Here is a 15,948-nt window from a genome sequence, read left to right as displayed (position 1 = left end):
AATGGAGGAAGAATTAGCAATAGTGTTTGCTCGTAGATCAAATGATGCAGTAAAAATTAAAATGAATGAACAAGCACCAACTAACTTTACCTTTATGTTCGTTTTCTATGCAGTGTCTATATCCTTGCTGTGTTCTAATTTCCTGTTTGTTTTTTTTTAAAAAGAGAAGCACCTTTTTAATATGAACAGTCAGTGTAGATGGGGGCAAGTAAAATGCAACATTGTGGCAGCTGGTCATAAAAATCCTGGCCCCAATAAGGTTTACCCAAGACCATCTGACACAAGGAACTTGACTTGTCCTTGTCTATGGTGACTGCAAAGTTCTGGTCAACAATCTGTTGGTTAACTACTGCTTAGGGTCATGTTCTAACTCACTGTCCAGTGAAGAGCAGCCCCATTGCTCCTGCCACAGCTGCAGAATAGGTTGCTGCAATAGTATTCATAGAGCAGTCTGGGAGAAAGATTCCTTCTATCCCCTGGAACCTTCCCTGTGCTGAACCTGGCTACTTGGGATTAGTGCAGGAGGGAGGAAGATTTTGCTTTCAGAAAATCATGGAGGGAGTTTGTGTTAGACTGAGCTCCTGGCTCTCAATTCTGTCACTAAACCAGGTCTCTCCACTGAAGTTGAATTAATTTTCATATTGCATCACATGTCCTCCCTCAAGTAATAACGTCTATGAAAAGAAAATGAACAAACAAGGTAGTGATAGACAAGGCAGTGAGAGACATTGGAAAGTGAAGACAGAAATGTCTGGGAGCAACAGTAGCACCGCTCCCGTATTAATGATGATTAATAAGTTACTTATTCAAGAGCAGATCCCCTTCTGACTGCTGGAGCTGCACATAGTGAAGATGATTGTAGACTAAAAAAAATTGAGACAGTGCAGGAAAGTATAAACTGAACAATAGCATGAGATGTATTGTTGTCTGTGGCACATGAGGCTCAATGCTATGAAGTGCAGTCCAGTGAGAAGCAGAGTGCCCTCAACTCCCACCTTGCAGGTTTGAGCCTATCTGAAACAGTCATATCTAGGGTAGCTGGGCAAAGAGAGCTTAACAAATTCCAAAGAGAGTGATTTTCCAGACCATAGACAGGCAAAATTCCCATTAATTTCAATAGGTTTGCCTATGACAGGACAGCAGAATCAGGCCCTTTGTTTCTAATTTAACTCAAAATCTGCTGTTCTTTACACCCAAGCAAATCTGGAGTGAACTCCACTGACTTCAGTGGCCCTATTAATCTTCTCATATTTGTTTTCTTCAGATTCTGTCTCTGTTTGTTAGTTCCTCTTACCTCAGTTGCTCTTCCTCAGTTGTGAGGTTAGTTGGTGTCCATAACCAACACCATGTTCTATCTGGCACAGGCAATTGACGGCGGCTGATTGGTACATGGGGTTAATTAGCTTGCTTCCTTTTTCTGCATCACTAGTCATTGAACAGATCTAGCCTCAGGTAGAATTCCTGAGTTCTCATGCCACTGTTCTCACTATTGTGCAAGATAGAGCTCTAGTCTTGCCATGGTAAATTTGAGAGAAAATCAGAGATTTGTCATGGCAAAATTCATGGGTTTTGGTTAAAGCTAGTAAAAAGTCACACCCAAGTGCTTTTTTAAATGTGTGTAATGTACATTGCACAAAAGAGAAGTGTGGGTGATACGTGCCTCCTTTGAGCCTTGCTTAGTTTTATCTGGTTTAATTATTTTTAAACTTCTTTAGTGGGGAAGAAGGGGTCACCTCTTTTCACCTCCCCTCTGACTTGCTTATAACTTCACACACCTGCCTTCTTCATCCTAAATTGCCACTAGAATTCTTTATATTTTGGGGTTTTATACCCATTAACTTTAAGCACATTTAAACAGTGATGTGACAGAGCAAGCAGTCATGGAGAAAAGGAAGGTGCCTCAGTAGGGAGACAGTCGATGCTATTTAAGAAGTGGGGATAAATCTCCCTGATTGTTGGGGTTCCCATTTTCTCCACTGTTACCTGGCTTTTTTGTCAGGGGGAGGGAGGGAAAGTAGGGCCTGGGAAGTTTGTCCCTACCTCAGAAGTAAACTCAGGGCATGCTGTAGAGCAGCCTTGGTTCATGAAAGAGTAGGGGGAGAGGAGGCCTGTCTGTGAATATCCTTTTAACAGGGCACACTGGGAAGGAGAAGAGTCTGTGTTGCTACCCCAGCGCAGGCACTCCTACCTCTTGGTCAGTGCTGGAGAAGCAGTGCTAGAGAAGGAGTTGTTCCGAGAGCTTGAGATATAGTTTATTGGAGACCTACAGGCAAAGGTTCTGTGGAACCAATAATATTCTGACTATTGTGTATTCTTGGATTTTGTATGTGTACGGAACTTTGTGTTTCTATTGATGCTATTCAGTACTTTTATGTCTGCAGTGGCCTAAGCGTATAACCTGGTGTCTGTCTGTGAGCAGTTCAGCACGCTGTCTCCACAGTGTACAAGACACGCTAACCATGTTTGTCTAACTGGTTTGGCCAATCCTCCTTTCTCCCAGCTCTGTGAGAAACAGGACATCCCAGAGTGCATTGCCCCATGTGCTGCTTATGCCATGCTAATGCCATGTGCTTTAGGCACTCTGTTCCCTACTGCCCAGAATACTGATACAAATATGGCTGTGATGGTGGAAGAGCTTCTGTGCGGGATGGACACAAACTGAACCATATTACTTGTAACTGGTTAAAGTCGCCATGCTGGTAACTGCTTCCAAATCACAGTTTAAAAACTCTAGAGAGAGACTAAGAAAACAAAACTAACTTGACACAGGCTACTGAACAGCAGTTGGGTGGTAAAGGCTTTCTCCAATATCTAAACGTTTCATTTTCATGGCAAATTTCAAACCTTATGCATAGTGGGCCAAGTCTTTTGGCCCCATTTGTGGATGCTCCAAGGCTTAAATGCAGCATTTGGACTATGTTCAGGTAAGGGGCACAAAGTAGGGTTCTGTGCAGGAGGATTCTGCAACTCCGCTTCTTCCCCGCACATGATAGGGAGCTGAATTGTTCTGCAGCTGAGGAGGGTGGATTGTGTAGCTTTGGTGACTGGCAGTGTAGCCAGGGAGCTCATACACAGCTAAAATCCACAGGATGATTACCCCACTAGGGTACAGCAGGCTACATCACTGTTCCTCTCCACAGCTGCTAGTTCAGGCTATGGGGCCACTTTCCTCAGCTCTACGTGCATTTTCCTGAATGTACGGCCCAGTCACTTGGGTTGTGTGTTCTGTCCAAGGGTTTCCTTCCATCCATTTAAATACATTTGGTGAATTTCTATTTTGAACATACCAGCCCTTTAGCTGTACATGCCCCAGAATCTCCTTTCTTCAGGGCAACTGCTTCCAAGGGCAGGGTGACTTCCTGTGAAGATAAATCCCGTCAGAGGCATGACAATTATAGTTAGTACTACTTAAACAACTCCCATATCTATTGATTTCATGCCTCATGACATCCACCGCTGAAATAAGAACAAACACTAAAGAAAGGAAAAGCTATCCTATAGTATATGAGATTAGGGACATCTGTTGTTTGCTTACACAGCATCACAAATATGCATTGTGTCTTACAGACAAGTAAATTCTCCCACAAAGACGTTATAGGCAAAGGCCACAATGGTGAAACCGGATCAGAATGGGCAGGTCTCTGCACCATGTAGAGCCCCAAGTGAAGGACTGCAGCCAAAGTTTCATGGCAAGCAGCTATTATAAATGCTAAGGGATTGTGGGGAAAGGAGGTTGAGGGAAACAGCAATAAAATCATTGGGTTGTTTTGGCTGGTAATGTGTGTGTCATGGAGGTTCTGAGAGCTCTCCTTAATCTGTGTGGCTGTGCAGTACTGCGTATTTCAGGGAAGGGCATGGTTTGTACTGTTCACAGAAGAGGGTGTTATAGGAGGAAAGAGCAGAGCCATGATGGACCAGGTCAGGAAGATGGGTCCAGAGCATGTTGTCGATGCTTAATAAACAATGAAAAGGAAACATTATTTATTATGGTCAAACTCAAAGGACAGGAGGTGTAACATCTTGTAGAGTAACCTGGCTTTAGAATTTACCCCTTTGCCACAGAATTATGCTCCAGAATCAGATGTAATGATTTAAAAATGTTTCTAGACTTCGTGGTTGTGAAGAAAATCTTAGCAATGTGAACCAGGTGTAAAGTGTAACAAGATGAAGTGATGTCTCTGTTAATCTGGCAGACAGCCTGAAACCAAAACTTGTAAACTGCCCCATTCCTCTCAATGGTGTGTTAATTTTGTAACCTATTTATTAACCAATTTAAATGTAAACGCTGATCACTTCAGCCAAAACATCCCAGGGACAGGACTGGACTGGGACTCTGAAGTGGTGCAGGGACTTGAGAGATCAGACTCGCCTCACTGTGACTCTGTTTCCCCACCTGTAAATCAGGAATACTGATCAGGTGCTTGTACTAGATAATCTAGTGGCTGGTCCCTGTTGGCCTTAAAAACTATGATACCTTTTGCAACGCACTTTGAGATGCAAAGCACTGACTGTACAATTGAAAAACATTGTTTTGGGTCAAACAAAATGCTTAGTTTCTGGGCATTTAGCACTTTATTTTAAAAGAAGCAAAGGAAATGAAAGGTGACCGTTTTGTGACTAACGGGCAAACTCTCAGCTGGTGTAAGGTGTTGTAGCTTTGTTAAAGCCAATGGAGAGACACTGTTTCATCCCAGCTAAGCATCTGACTGAATGTCTGTGGATTATAAATTTTAGAGATGATTTAAAATTAGTATTTCTGGTTTTAGATTTTAACCAATAAAACTGCCCCAAGGCCATCTTTTACCATTCCATTTTTAAATGCGCACCGAAAATACCTGGTTTAACTATTTTGAAATGTCTTTTTTTAAAACTTTGTCTCCTTTGCTGGATTCTATTCCCAATTTTGTTACTGAGAAGTTAAATAATCTAGAAGATATTCTTTGCAATGTAACTAAAATCTTTTCTAAAATTTTAGTCCTACGTGTGGCATAAAGGGCTGTAATGACATATTATACATGACTTATGTAATTTTTTCCTGTTTTAACATACCAGCTTTTTAGTTATAAAACTCTGAGGCTCTCCTTTCTTCAGGACAGCTGCTCCCAAGGACTCTGAGCCTTTCTGTGAAGATAAACAAGAACTGCAGAGGTTTGACTTGCAATGAATGCTATTTAATATCACAAATATTTTCAGAACTGGCTTTCATAACAGAAAATATTAACTCCTGAGAGCAGCCTGAAACTAGCACAAACTGATTTATGGTTAACACATCTCCCTGCTCTAAATAGCTGTGCAGTGTTGCTGCACACTGTTAAACAGCTGCTGTGTTACAGAGCAGAGGTGGGCGTATTTCAATGGTGGGCGAAGTGATTCCTGTACATTCTATTTTCGACCAGGGTGTTGTCCTAAGCAATGTTTATAAAGTGTTCCTGAGACCTTTGAATGAAATGTGTTACAAAAAGCAAATTATTGTTAGGATGTTAACCTCTGAGGACTTACGCAGCTTGTCTGTGCTGGAGAATTGAACGGGTCAGATTGCACCACTGTGTGCCCACAGTGTGGTGTGTCCACACTAGATTGTAGTTAACTAAAAGAATCTGCTGCTGTTTTCTCTCTCCTCACACTAGCTCTGCAGTACACCACCAGTGCAATGTCAACTGGATATTTATCCCATTGATCCTGGCACAGCCCCTAGAAGCAGTAGATTCTGGGAAATTTTGAAAGGCCTTGTGGGATACTTCAGGAAGCGTTTTACAGGAGTGCTGAAGGATGTGGTTAGTATGCTTGTCTAGTGTCAATGAGGCCACAGAAGAAGCTTCATGTCTTCTGTTATGCTTCACACTGTGCTCGGACCAGCCTCCCACTTCTTAGTCACTATGTGCTCTTTTTCTTCAGCTCTAATCAACCTACACTGTTTTCCTCCTCATTGTTGTATCCGCATTCTCTCATTCCTGAGCTGTTGCCCTGAACTAGTGTAAGCTCTTCTAACTTGCAGAGAGATACTGTCTCTAGTTTGTGTGTTATAAAATGCGGGGTACATTTATGGTGTGTTGCATAAATAATTAACTATAAATACAGTGGTGCTCACTAGGATTACATATTGTTAAGTGGATCACAGTGGATAGGCAGTAACTTGCAGAAAGGTAATTTTGCTGCCAGCTGATGCTTTCACATAACAATCATCACTATTTATCAGTGTTTAAAAATGCTTAATCACAAAACCATCACACAATTTCGAGGCATAGTTCATTCACATTGACTGGCAGCCTTTGCTCTAAACAGGCCCAGGACTGGAATAGCTAGGTTGTTGCAGGTCAGGATTGAGCCTGAATTGGCATAGATGTGTGGGAAGCTTGTTTAATACAAGTTGCAGCTGGTGGTATTGGTACCTCATTTTCATGAGCACGCAGGTCAATTTATCTGCCAGTTGGCAACTTCCCATTGTGTTACTGGGATCATGAAACAGAGCTGCAAGATTGCATTGACTATGCATTTATTTCCCATACCTTTTATAGCCTATCTCTTGTCTTTTCTTTGTTCAGTCATAAAACACTTTTTAACACTTGTCCTGCTTTTAAGAGCTAGTAAGGGCATAGCAGTTGATAGCCAGTACCCTCCCAAAACAGCACTTCTCAGCTGTGAAATGTGTTGCCTACTTGAGAATTTCAGGAACTGATTCCTGGCTTTTATAACATGAAACAAGATGAATCAGATACCAGGAGACTGGCCAAGTAACAATTGTTTAGTCTCTGGTGTTGATTACTTAAACTACAGCCAAGAACTTCAGAAGTGACTAGTGTCTTAGGGTGCCCGACTTGAGACGCTGTTAAGGTTCCTGATTTACAGAAAGTGTTGAGCACCTGCCATCTGAAAACAAGGCCCCATCAAGGTGTATGTAATTTGGTCTTCAGAGATTTCTAAATGCCCAATATAGCCTCTGAGCCTTGATTTGGCCTGATCAGCTGTTCCAATCATGTAATCATAGTATCAGTTGTGGTACAATAAGATCTGTTTGTATGTTGTAAATAATACTTCTAATAAAAAGGGTTCAGTCTGTAAATGTCTTTTTCCCCAGCCCCTCATTACAGCGCCTGAATAGCCGCAATCCTACCACAAGTACAAATAATCTAAAACATGACCCCAGGCCTTTTCCTTCTATCACAGGGTAAAATCTAGAAGACTTGACTTGGTTTTTAAATCAGTCCTCACTCAGGCAAAACTTTCACTGAAGGCGGTGAGATAATTGTCTGAGTAAGGATTGAGTGGAGAGAGGCCTAAGAATTGGGCCCAGCAGACTGTGCAATTCCACTGTCACAGAGCTTGCAGCAGAATTCACCCCGCCCCCGCCCCAGAATTGTGCTCTAGAATCCTGTCTTAAATGTTAATTTTAAAAAAATGATTCTTATGGTCGTGGAGAAAACCACAAATCTGAACAGAGTGTAAACTGAGGCAGCATCTAATGCCTGTGTCTGCAAAGAGGCTGAAACAATAGCTCCAAGTGATGTGAATTGCTCCGTTTATCTCCTATTGATGTGTTCCATGTTTTATTATGGTGGGTGGGCCAGGGTATAGACTTTGAGGACTCCATACTCCCCTCAATCCCCAGCAACCTCCCACTGATGTCACTGTCTTGCGGAGGTAGAGTGCCTATGCTGATGGGAGAAGCCCTCCCATCGCTGTAGGTAGAGTCTTTGCTGCAGCAGTGCAGCTACGCCAGTTAGGGTGACCAGACGTCCCGATAAAATCGGGACCGTCCCGATTTTTCAGTGTTTGTCCCGCGTCCCGACCGATCTCTGGTCGGGATGCAATTTGTCTCGATATTTTGCTCTGCTGATGGGTTTTTTTCCTTCCGCCGGCAACACTCGGCTTTTTTTTTTTTTGCTGTGCCGGCGACCCCCTCCCCGGTGTCCTGATATTTTCTTCCTCTCATCTGGTCACCCTAACGCCAGTGCACCGTTTAAGTGTAGACCTGTCCTGAGGCGTAGCTGTGCTGAGTAACAGAACTCAGTACTGTCAACACCAAGTGTTCAAAAACCATGTCAGGCCTTTCAAAAAGGCTTAAAAATAAAGTGTTAAAAATGTGGGGTTCTTTCTATTTGCCTTCTGGAAAGGGGAGCAAGCTATGGGTGAAATGAAGGGCACAGAGAGGGACCTTAAAAAGGAATCAAAACTCCCACACTTGATATGCTCCATATGATTATTAATAAACAAAAATGCATTCATAAATACTTAGAATCATAGGACTGGAAAGGCCCTCGAGAGGTCATCTAGTCCAGTCCCCTGAACTCATGGCAGGACTAAGTATTATCTAGATGAGGGGTGGGCAAACTACGGCCCGTGGGCTGGATCCGGCCTGTGAGTCATTTTAAGCCAGCCCGGGAGCTCCTGCTGGGGAGTGGGTTCTAGGGCTTGCCCCCCTCTGGTGCTCCAGCCAGGGCACTGGGTCAGGGGCCACACCACGTGGCTCGGCCCCGCTCCAGCCGGGGCACTGAGTCTGGGGCCGCACCACATCGCTTGGTCCTTCTCCAGCACTCCAGCTGGGACGCAGTGTTGGGGGCTGCTCCACGCAGCTCCCGGAAGCCGTGGCATGGCCCCATTCTGGCTCCTACTTGCTCCAATGACCCCCTCTGGCGCTCCAATGGGAGCTGCAGGGGTGGTGCCTGCAGATGGGACAGCGTGCAGAGCCGCCTGGCCGCACCTCCGCGTAGGAGCCGGAGAAAAGACATGCCACTGCTTCAGGGAGCCGCTTGAGGTAAGCGCCACTCAGAGCCTGCACCCCAAACCTCTCCCCACGCCTTGCCCCTGCCCTGATCCCCCTCCTGCTCTCCAAACCCCTCTATCCCAGCCCAGAGCATCCTCCTGCACCCCAAACTTCTCATCCCCAGCCCACCCCAGAACCTGCACCCCCAGCCAGAACCTGCACCCTTCTAGAGTGACCAGACAGCAAATGTGAAAAATCAGGACGGGGGTAGGGGGTAATAGGAGCCTATATAAGAAAAAGACCCCAAAATCGGGACTGTCCCTATAAAATCGGGGCATCTGGTCACTCTAACCCCTTCTTGCACCCCTGCCCCAGCCCTGATCCCCCTTCCCCTCTCTAAACCCCTCGGTATCAGTCCAGAGCACCCTCCTACACCCCAAACTCCTCATCCCCAGCCCCACCCCAGAGCCTGCACCCCCAACCAGAGCCCTCATCCCCTCTCGCACCCCAACCCCAATTTTGTGAGCATTCATGGCCCGCCATACAATTTCTATTCCCCAATGTGGTCCTCAGGCCAAAAAGTTTGCCCACCCCTGCTCTACCACTTAAGTTAGCAGCTGTGAGGCCAATCAAGTAACTGCTTTTTTTCCCTCCTGCTGGTGATCCAGCTAAAATGCGATTTGCTGAATTGGATACAGTACTTGCCATCAGCCCTCATACACCTGAGTTCTCTACTTTGCCAAAAGACCAGTGTTCCTAAAATCAGTGTCTTGCTGTCTTTCTGGCCTTAAGATTTATGGTTTGCTTCTCTTTATGCTAGAGATGGGTTGAACCAAAACCCTAGATTTTGGTGTTTAAAATCTGGATCCAAATTCTGCAATTCTCACCCCGTTCTGGGTTTCCCGGGACTTAAAATAAAAGGTAGCTAATCGAAATGCACTTTCCTCTGTTAACATCATCCTCTAGTTTACTAAGCAGTCAAGAAGAGGACAAGTGAGGTACAACAGGGAAAGGATGTGGTTTAAAAGCTGAGAGTGAAAAAGCTTCCTTTTTTAAAATGTCTACTAGTAGTGTCCCACCTTTACATTGTAGGTCAGAGGATCGAAGGATTAGAAACTCTACAGTAAAACAGAGGTAGCCCAGTTGATTTTCAAAGCTCGATATATTAAAAAAATCTTTTTTGTTGAAAGTATGTGAGGGAGAGGGAAGTAAATGCAAAATGAGGCTGGGAGATAAACTCTAACTGGAGCACACTGGAGCTATCTTTGGGGCCTCTGTTAGCCACACAGTAAATTAAAGGTCCAGTCTCTTTTCAGACTTGCCTAAGGCAGAGAGACCCTCGGTCTTGACGTTTCCACTTAAACGATGTCATCAATTTTTATTCCTCTATTGTCAAATGACGTTGATAATTTTTCAAATCAACTTCTTTCTTTCTAATATTTACTCTTCCTAAATACTGTTCCACAGGTTACTTAAGAAAGGATTGCTCTACCAGATTAGATCACTGCTCCATCTAGTCCTGCCTCCAGCGATGGCCAGTATGGGATTTTTCAGAAGAAGGTGAACCCCCAGACAAATTATAGGTATACTTAACCTGAATAGCTGCACAAATTGTGGAGAAAATCACCAAGAGATGCTAGAAAGAAACACATCTAATTCTTTCCTCACTTGATGCAAAGCAAGCTTATACTGGGCCTTTCCTTAAATATTTTATGTGCACTACTTCCATCTTGCCTCTGTATTGAACTTACAAAACGTAGTCATATATCGCACCTTGTCATTCATCTCTTGACTCAAAGGGGAGGTTTCATGTGGATTTATATGAAGACTGGTTCCTGTTTCAAGGGATAATCCACAGTCTCCTGCAATGAAAATGAGAACATGTGGATCAGGATATATATAACATTTTCTATATATTTTTATAGAATGATTTTAATGCTCCTCTAAAACATGCTAGATCGACAGTCCTGGAGACTGAAGTTGTCTCTCTGTTACAGAAATGTTACAACATAAGCAGTGCAAGCTTCCCCACAAGACCCTGCAAATATGTCCCTATCTGAACCCTTTAGTGGTGAGAGGATGCAAGAGGCTCCATGCACATCCAATCCTGGGTTTCACTGATAAAAGTGCTGGAAAGGTGCCAACTGTGTTGGTAGATTCAATGATGCAAAATGCCTGAACACTGGAAAATTGGCTAATTTAGCACTGGAGGATTAAAAACTGCATAGCAGGAGTTTACTCTGTTTAGGGTCTCCCCCAGCATTGGTCCCGTGTGTTTCAGCAGCATGGTGAGGTAGGATTTTTGTCTTTTGTGTGTCAGTGTTGGGAGGCAGAACCAAGGAATCGAGTTATCAGGTGAATGAAAACAGCTGTCTCTTGTCCTGACTTCTGTCAGTGCCTGTGTAAATGGGCTTAGACAGGGACACTCCAGGGTTAAAACACTGTGCTACATCCAGAGCAGGGTCACAGTCACGGCCTCTTGTAGAAATGACCTAAAAATGTAATGGACCAATCTGAATGTGACATTCCACAGTCGAAAGCCGACCCTCTCCCCTGAGAACTCCTCACTTCTCAACTTCTTGTTTAACCTCATCTGTGGGATCTTGTGCGATTAAACTTGAAGGGCCACTGTGAAATCCCAGAAACAACTCAAAAAACACACTGTTTGCTTTCTTGCCAGTAAATAGCTCCACATAAGCATGGCAGCTTTTCAAGGAGTAGACAGAGGCAGTCTGGCTTTCTACTACTTGCTCTTCCAAACAGGATGCTGTAGGGTTTTTATACCAATTAAGTTCAAATAACATCAAATATAGTTGGGATCTTTTCATGTGATTACTTTTCCACAATCTCTTTTTGTGGGACCATTTTGTGTGTTTTTTCCTTTCTCATTTATATCGAAAGACCCCCTCCAATCCAATTATAAACATTTTTTACCTTGAAATCTCCATGAAGAAAATGACTGACTGCTAGAAATACTTTATGTGCTTTTGCTCAAACATCCAAGAGGGTCCTATAGGATCTTGTCCTCTAACAGTAAAGCGCAAGCCTTTACCCCCATGCTATAGGAGAGAAATCTTTTATGATGTTCTTGTAGACAGTAGTGTTTAGATTTTTTGTAACAAAGGGACCAACTTGACCTTCGTGATCTCATGTGTTTTAAAACTTCTCTTGAATCCCTTTGGCTAGAATGGAAAATAGCTATAGTGAGATGTAATGAAGGCTGTGTCTGAATGCTTAAAAAGTTTTGTGTAGAGGCCTTTCTAGTCCAGCCTAATAAAGACTTAGACTGAGTAGCTTGCAGACCAGTTGGCACACAAGCCATCAACTCATCCCAGCCTGTCACTAATCCTTGGTGAACGTGTGGTGACTCAGTTGTTCCTGCTGAAATCCTGACACAAGTATTACTTTATCAAAAACAACAATTTTACATCTCTTTTAAACTGAATGTGAATTTAAAAAAAATGGATTCCCCTCCCTATCCCCCACATATTTAACAAAAGTGTCAAGGAACCATCTCATGCATGAAAGTCTTCCCAGAGCTGGGATATGTTCAGAGATATTTTCTGTGTGGAAAAACTCTTCTCTGTGGCTGGATCTTAGAATGAGAAAATGCCACCTGTCCAAGTGTACTAATTCTTAAATTAGTGTTCTGATGTGCCTTCCCTTTAGGGAATGATGTTCCTCCTCCCTGTGGAACCTTTCCAGTAGAAAAGTCTTCTCCAATTGAAGGAGCTTTGCACCCTTGGAAAAATAATATCACTTTTTTGCAGATGAGTTGATGGATCCTATTATTCAAATAGCCTCTTACTGCTGAACACAGTGTGGGAGAACTTCAACTTTACCTGCCTGAATGTGCCAAACACCTGACCGCGGTTCCTCATGGCTGATATCTGAATACAAAGACAAGGTGGATGAGGTAATATCTTAAGAATAGCCATACTGGGTCAGACCAAATGGTCCATCTAGCCCAGTATCCTGTCTTCCAATGGTAGCCGGTGCCAGATATTTCAGAGGAAATTAACAGAACAGCGCAATTATCCATCGCTTGTTATCCAGGCTCAGCTTCTGGCAGTTAAAGATATATGGATACCCAGAACACTGAGTTGCCAGTTGTGTCCCGGACCATGTCAGCTAATAGCTATTGATTGATCTATTCTCCATGAACATCTCCTGGCAATGAGTTCCACAGGTTGACTGTATGTTATGTGAAGTAGTATTTCCTTTCATTTGTTTTAAATCTGCTCCTATTAATTGTGACCTCCTTGTTCTTGTATTATGTGAAGAGTTAAATAATACTTTCCTATTCGCTTTCTCCACACCAGTCATGATTTTCTAGACCTCTCTCATATCCCCCCTTAGTTGTCTCTTTTCTAAACTGAAGAGACTGTCTTTTTAATCTCTCCTTATATGGAAGCTGTTCCATACTCCTAATTTTGTTGCCCTTCTCTGTACCTTTTCCGTTTCTAATAGATCTTTCTTTTTCAGTTGGAGCAACCAGAACTTCATGCAGTATTCAAGGTTTTATATAGTGACATTATGATAGTTTGTGTCTTATTATCTACCCTCTTCCTACTGGTTCCTAACTTTGTTAGGTTTTTTGACTGCTGCTGCGTTTTGAACAGACATTCTCAGAGAACTATTCACAATGATTTCAAGATCTCTTTCTTGAGTGGTAACAGCTAATTTAGACCCATCATTTTGTATGTATAGTTGCAATTATGTTTTCCAGTGTGCATCACTTTCCACTTAGCAACATTTGAATTTCATCTGCCATTTTGTTGCCCAGTCACCCAGTTTGTGAGATCCCTTGGTAAATCTTCGCAGTCAGCTTTGGACTTAACAATTTTGAGTAATTTTGTATCATCTGCAAACTTTGCCACCTCACTGTTTACTCCCTTTTCCAGATCACTTCTGAATAGGCTCAACAGCACTGGTCCAAGTACAGATCCTTGGAGAATCTCACTATTTACCACTTTCAGATGGAGCAAGAACATTAAAATGACAGATGCTGGAGTCTAGGTGTGGGGGGGTGCACAGAGTATTAGTGATGACTAGAGGTTATGTCTTGTAGGCAGCTTGATAGCTGCCTATCAGTGTTATAATTTCAACAGAGTAAGTGTGTACAGATTGAAAATATACATTGGCTGATTAGTCTAGAGGTGGAAAGAGGCTGATTTGTGCATATTGTAGCACCTAAATTACATCTCGGTTACAGCTAGAGCTGGGCTGGAAATATTTTTCCAGTCCTGTGAGAGTTTTGGAGATTTCAACATTTTTCCTGATCCCAAATCATGATGAAGAGTCAATCTTGAATTTTCACAAACCAATAAACTGAAAAAATTCCTGGGCAGATCAATGAAAACATTTAGTTTTGATGTCTACCTTTTATATTTTTAAACTTTTAAAATAATAATATGGAAATATGGTCACCCTGCAGCTCCCAGCTGCCGTGGGTAGAGGGGGAACCCCACAGCTCCCAGCCACTACAGTGGTGGGGGAAACCATAGAGCCGCAGACAGGTCACAGCTTCTGTGAATTTTTGTTTATTGCCTGTGGCCTGTCCATGACTTTTACTAAAAATAACCATGACAAAATCTTAGCCTTAATCATGAATACCAGCCCATGTGCCCATTGCACCCTGTGAGTACCAGGTTCCCCTCTCTACAGCCAGGGCCGGCTCCAGGCACCAGCCCACCAAGCTTGTGGTTGGGGCGGCACCTCTGCCAGGGAGAGCAGAGCCGCAGTGGGCTCGCTGCTCCCCCCGGCGCTCTGGCCCCCGGGGAGAGCGGAGCCCCGGCCGGGCTCTCCGCCCTCCCCCCGGTGCTCTGGCCCCCGGGGAGAGCGGAGCCCCGGTCGGGCTCTCCGCCCTCCCCCCGGCGCTCTGGCCCCCGGGGAGAGCGGAGCCCCGGCCAGGCTTGCCGCCCTCCCCCCTGCTCTCCGGCTGGTCGGGGAGAGCGGCCCGCGGCCGGGCTCGGCGCCCTCCCCTGCTGCGCTCTGGGGGGGGGGGGGGGGCTGCAGGAGGCTTTTTTGCCTGGGGCGGCAAAAAAGCCGGAGCTGGCCCTGTCTACAGCCCATTGGCTTTCATTTTTTATTGATTTTTTTTTCACCCATTTTGTAAATTTTGGAATAAACACCAATAAATTCCTGGGAAATGAAAATAATAAGAATTAATAATAAATAAACCCTTGAAAACAAAGGGCCTTAGCAATACTGTATTATAGGCAGTATAGGTAACAATACCTTCAGTTAGGCTCTTTTAATGCACAGTGCCAGGCAACCTAGTTTTTACTTGCTTATAACTTTGCCAAGCTTGAATTGTTTGGGATTAAATTTTCCACCCTGAGTCTCTGCCTCAGGCTGAGTGTATGGTTCTGTTTTTCCTTTAATTTCTTTGAAAGGTTCAGCCATCTCCAAGAATGAAGTTAGGGAAAAATATGTCCTTTGCCCATGTTAAAAATAAAATACAAAAATTCTTAAAACCAGTTAGTCGGGAAGCTCTAGTGTCTACGTGCTTTGGAGCAGGGTCTCGGAATTTGGCAGGAGGATGGCTTTTGTGTCAGGGATGTGCTTGTGGCTATTCCTGTGAAATTTCCCCCCACCTTAAGCTAAGTTATAAGCCTTTAAAAAAAATCTGTTTGCATGGTCCAAATAGTCCAGTGAACCTTGTAAGGGTGGAGGTAGGGGGGAGGGAATATCTAATAAACATAAATGCCTTTTTTTCTGCTGTTCTGAATACGTCACTTTCCCTGTTCTGTCTGGTCTTCTTAGTCGGAATTATTTCTCATAGAAGGATACTTTAGTAACTCTGCCCTCTGACCCCGCACAAGATTTTTTTAAAATGAACAATAAGCCACTCCAGGGTGTGCATGAGCAGGCTACCTGTGAGGGTATTCTACTTCTTGTGCCTCAGTGGGCACCCCAGGCTTGACACAGTGCCCACTGAAGTCCACAGGAGTCCTTCCACTGGGGATCATGCTAGTCATGTAGATTTTCTTGTGGCTTATTTGGTAGCCTCTATCATTGTCCTGTAGTGTAAAGCGTCATTGGCTGTAAAGCATGGGAATTATCAAAGAAGTAACATATATTCAGACAACCACCATTCTGAAGCATGGTTTAAAAGCCAGTGCAGATGGGGCCTTAGGGGAGTTAACTATCCCTGAAACTATTTTTAAACACGCTTTAAAAAAAAAAAAAAGAGTATCATGGTTAACACAGTTTGCATCCATAGTTAACACGATTATAAAATG

The 15,948-nt window shown here is 43.7% G+C and overlaps 1 protein-coding gene across 3 annotated transcripts in view; it reads right to left on the bottom strand.

Annotated features, from left to right (window-relative positions):
- KIAA2012 (KIAA2012 ortholog) overlaps positions 1-15,948 on the bottom strand; it is an 87,766-nt gene that overhangs the window by 33,484 nt on the left and 38,334 nt on the right. For all 3 annotated transcript variants that reach the window (XM_005306231.5, XM_008166865.4, XM_008166864.4), the window contains exons 12-15: positions 10,475-10,563; positions 5,050-5,121; positions 3,288-3,359; positions 91-142 (exon numbers count right to left, since the gene is read on the bottom strand). In XM_005306231.5, the coding sequence (XP_005306288.3) occupies positions 91-142; positions 3,288-3,359; positions 5,050-5,121; positions 10,475-10,563 (285 nt within the window). The remainder of the gene's footprint in view (positions 1-90; positions 143-3,287; positions 3,360-5,049; positions 5,122-10,474; positions 10,564-15,948) is intronic.

This window comes from Chrysemys picta, chromosome 11 (genome assembly GCF_011386835.1).
Source record: "Chrysemys picta bellii isolate R12L10 chromosome 11, ASM1138683v2, whole genome shotgun sequence".
NCBI classification, from domain to species: domain Eukaryota; kingdom Metazoa; phylum Chordata; order Testudines; family Emydidae; genus Chrysemys; species Chrysemys picta.
This window is presented reverse-complemented; position numbering and strand designations above follow the sequence as displayed.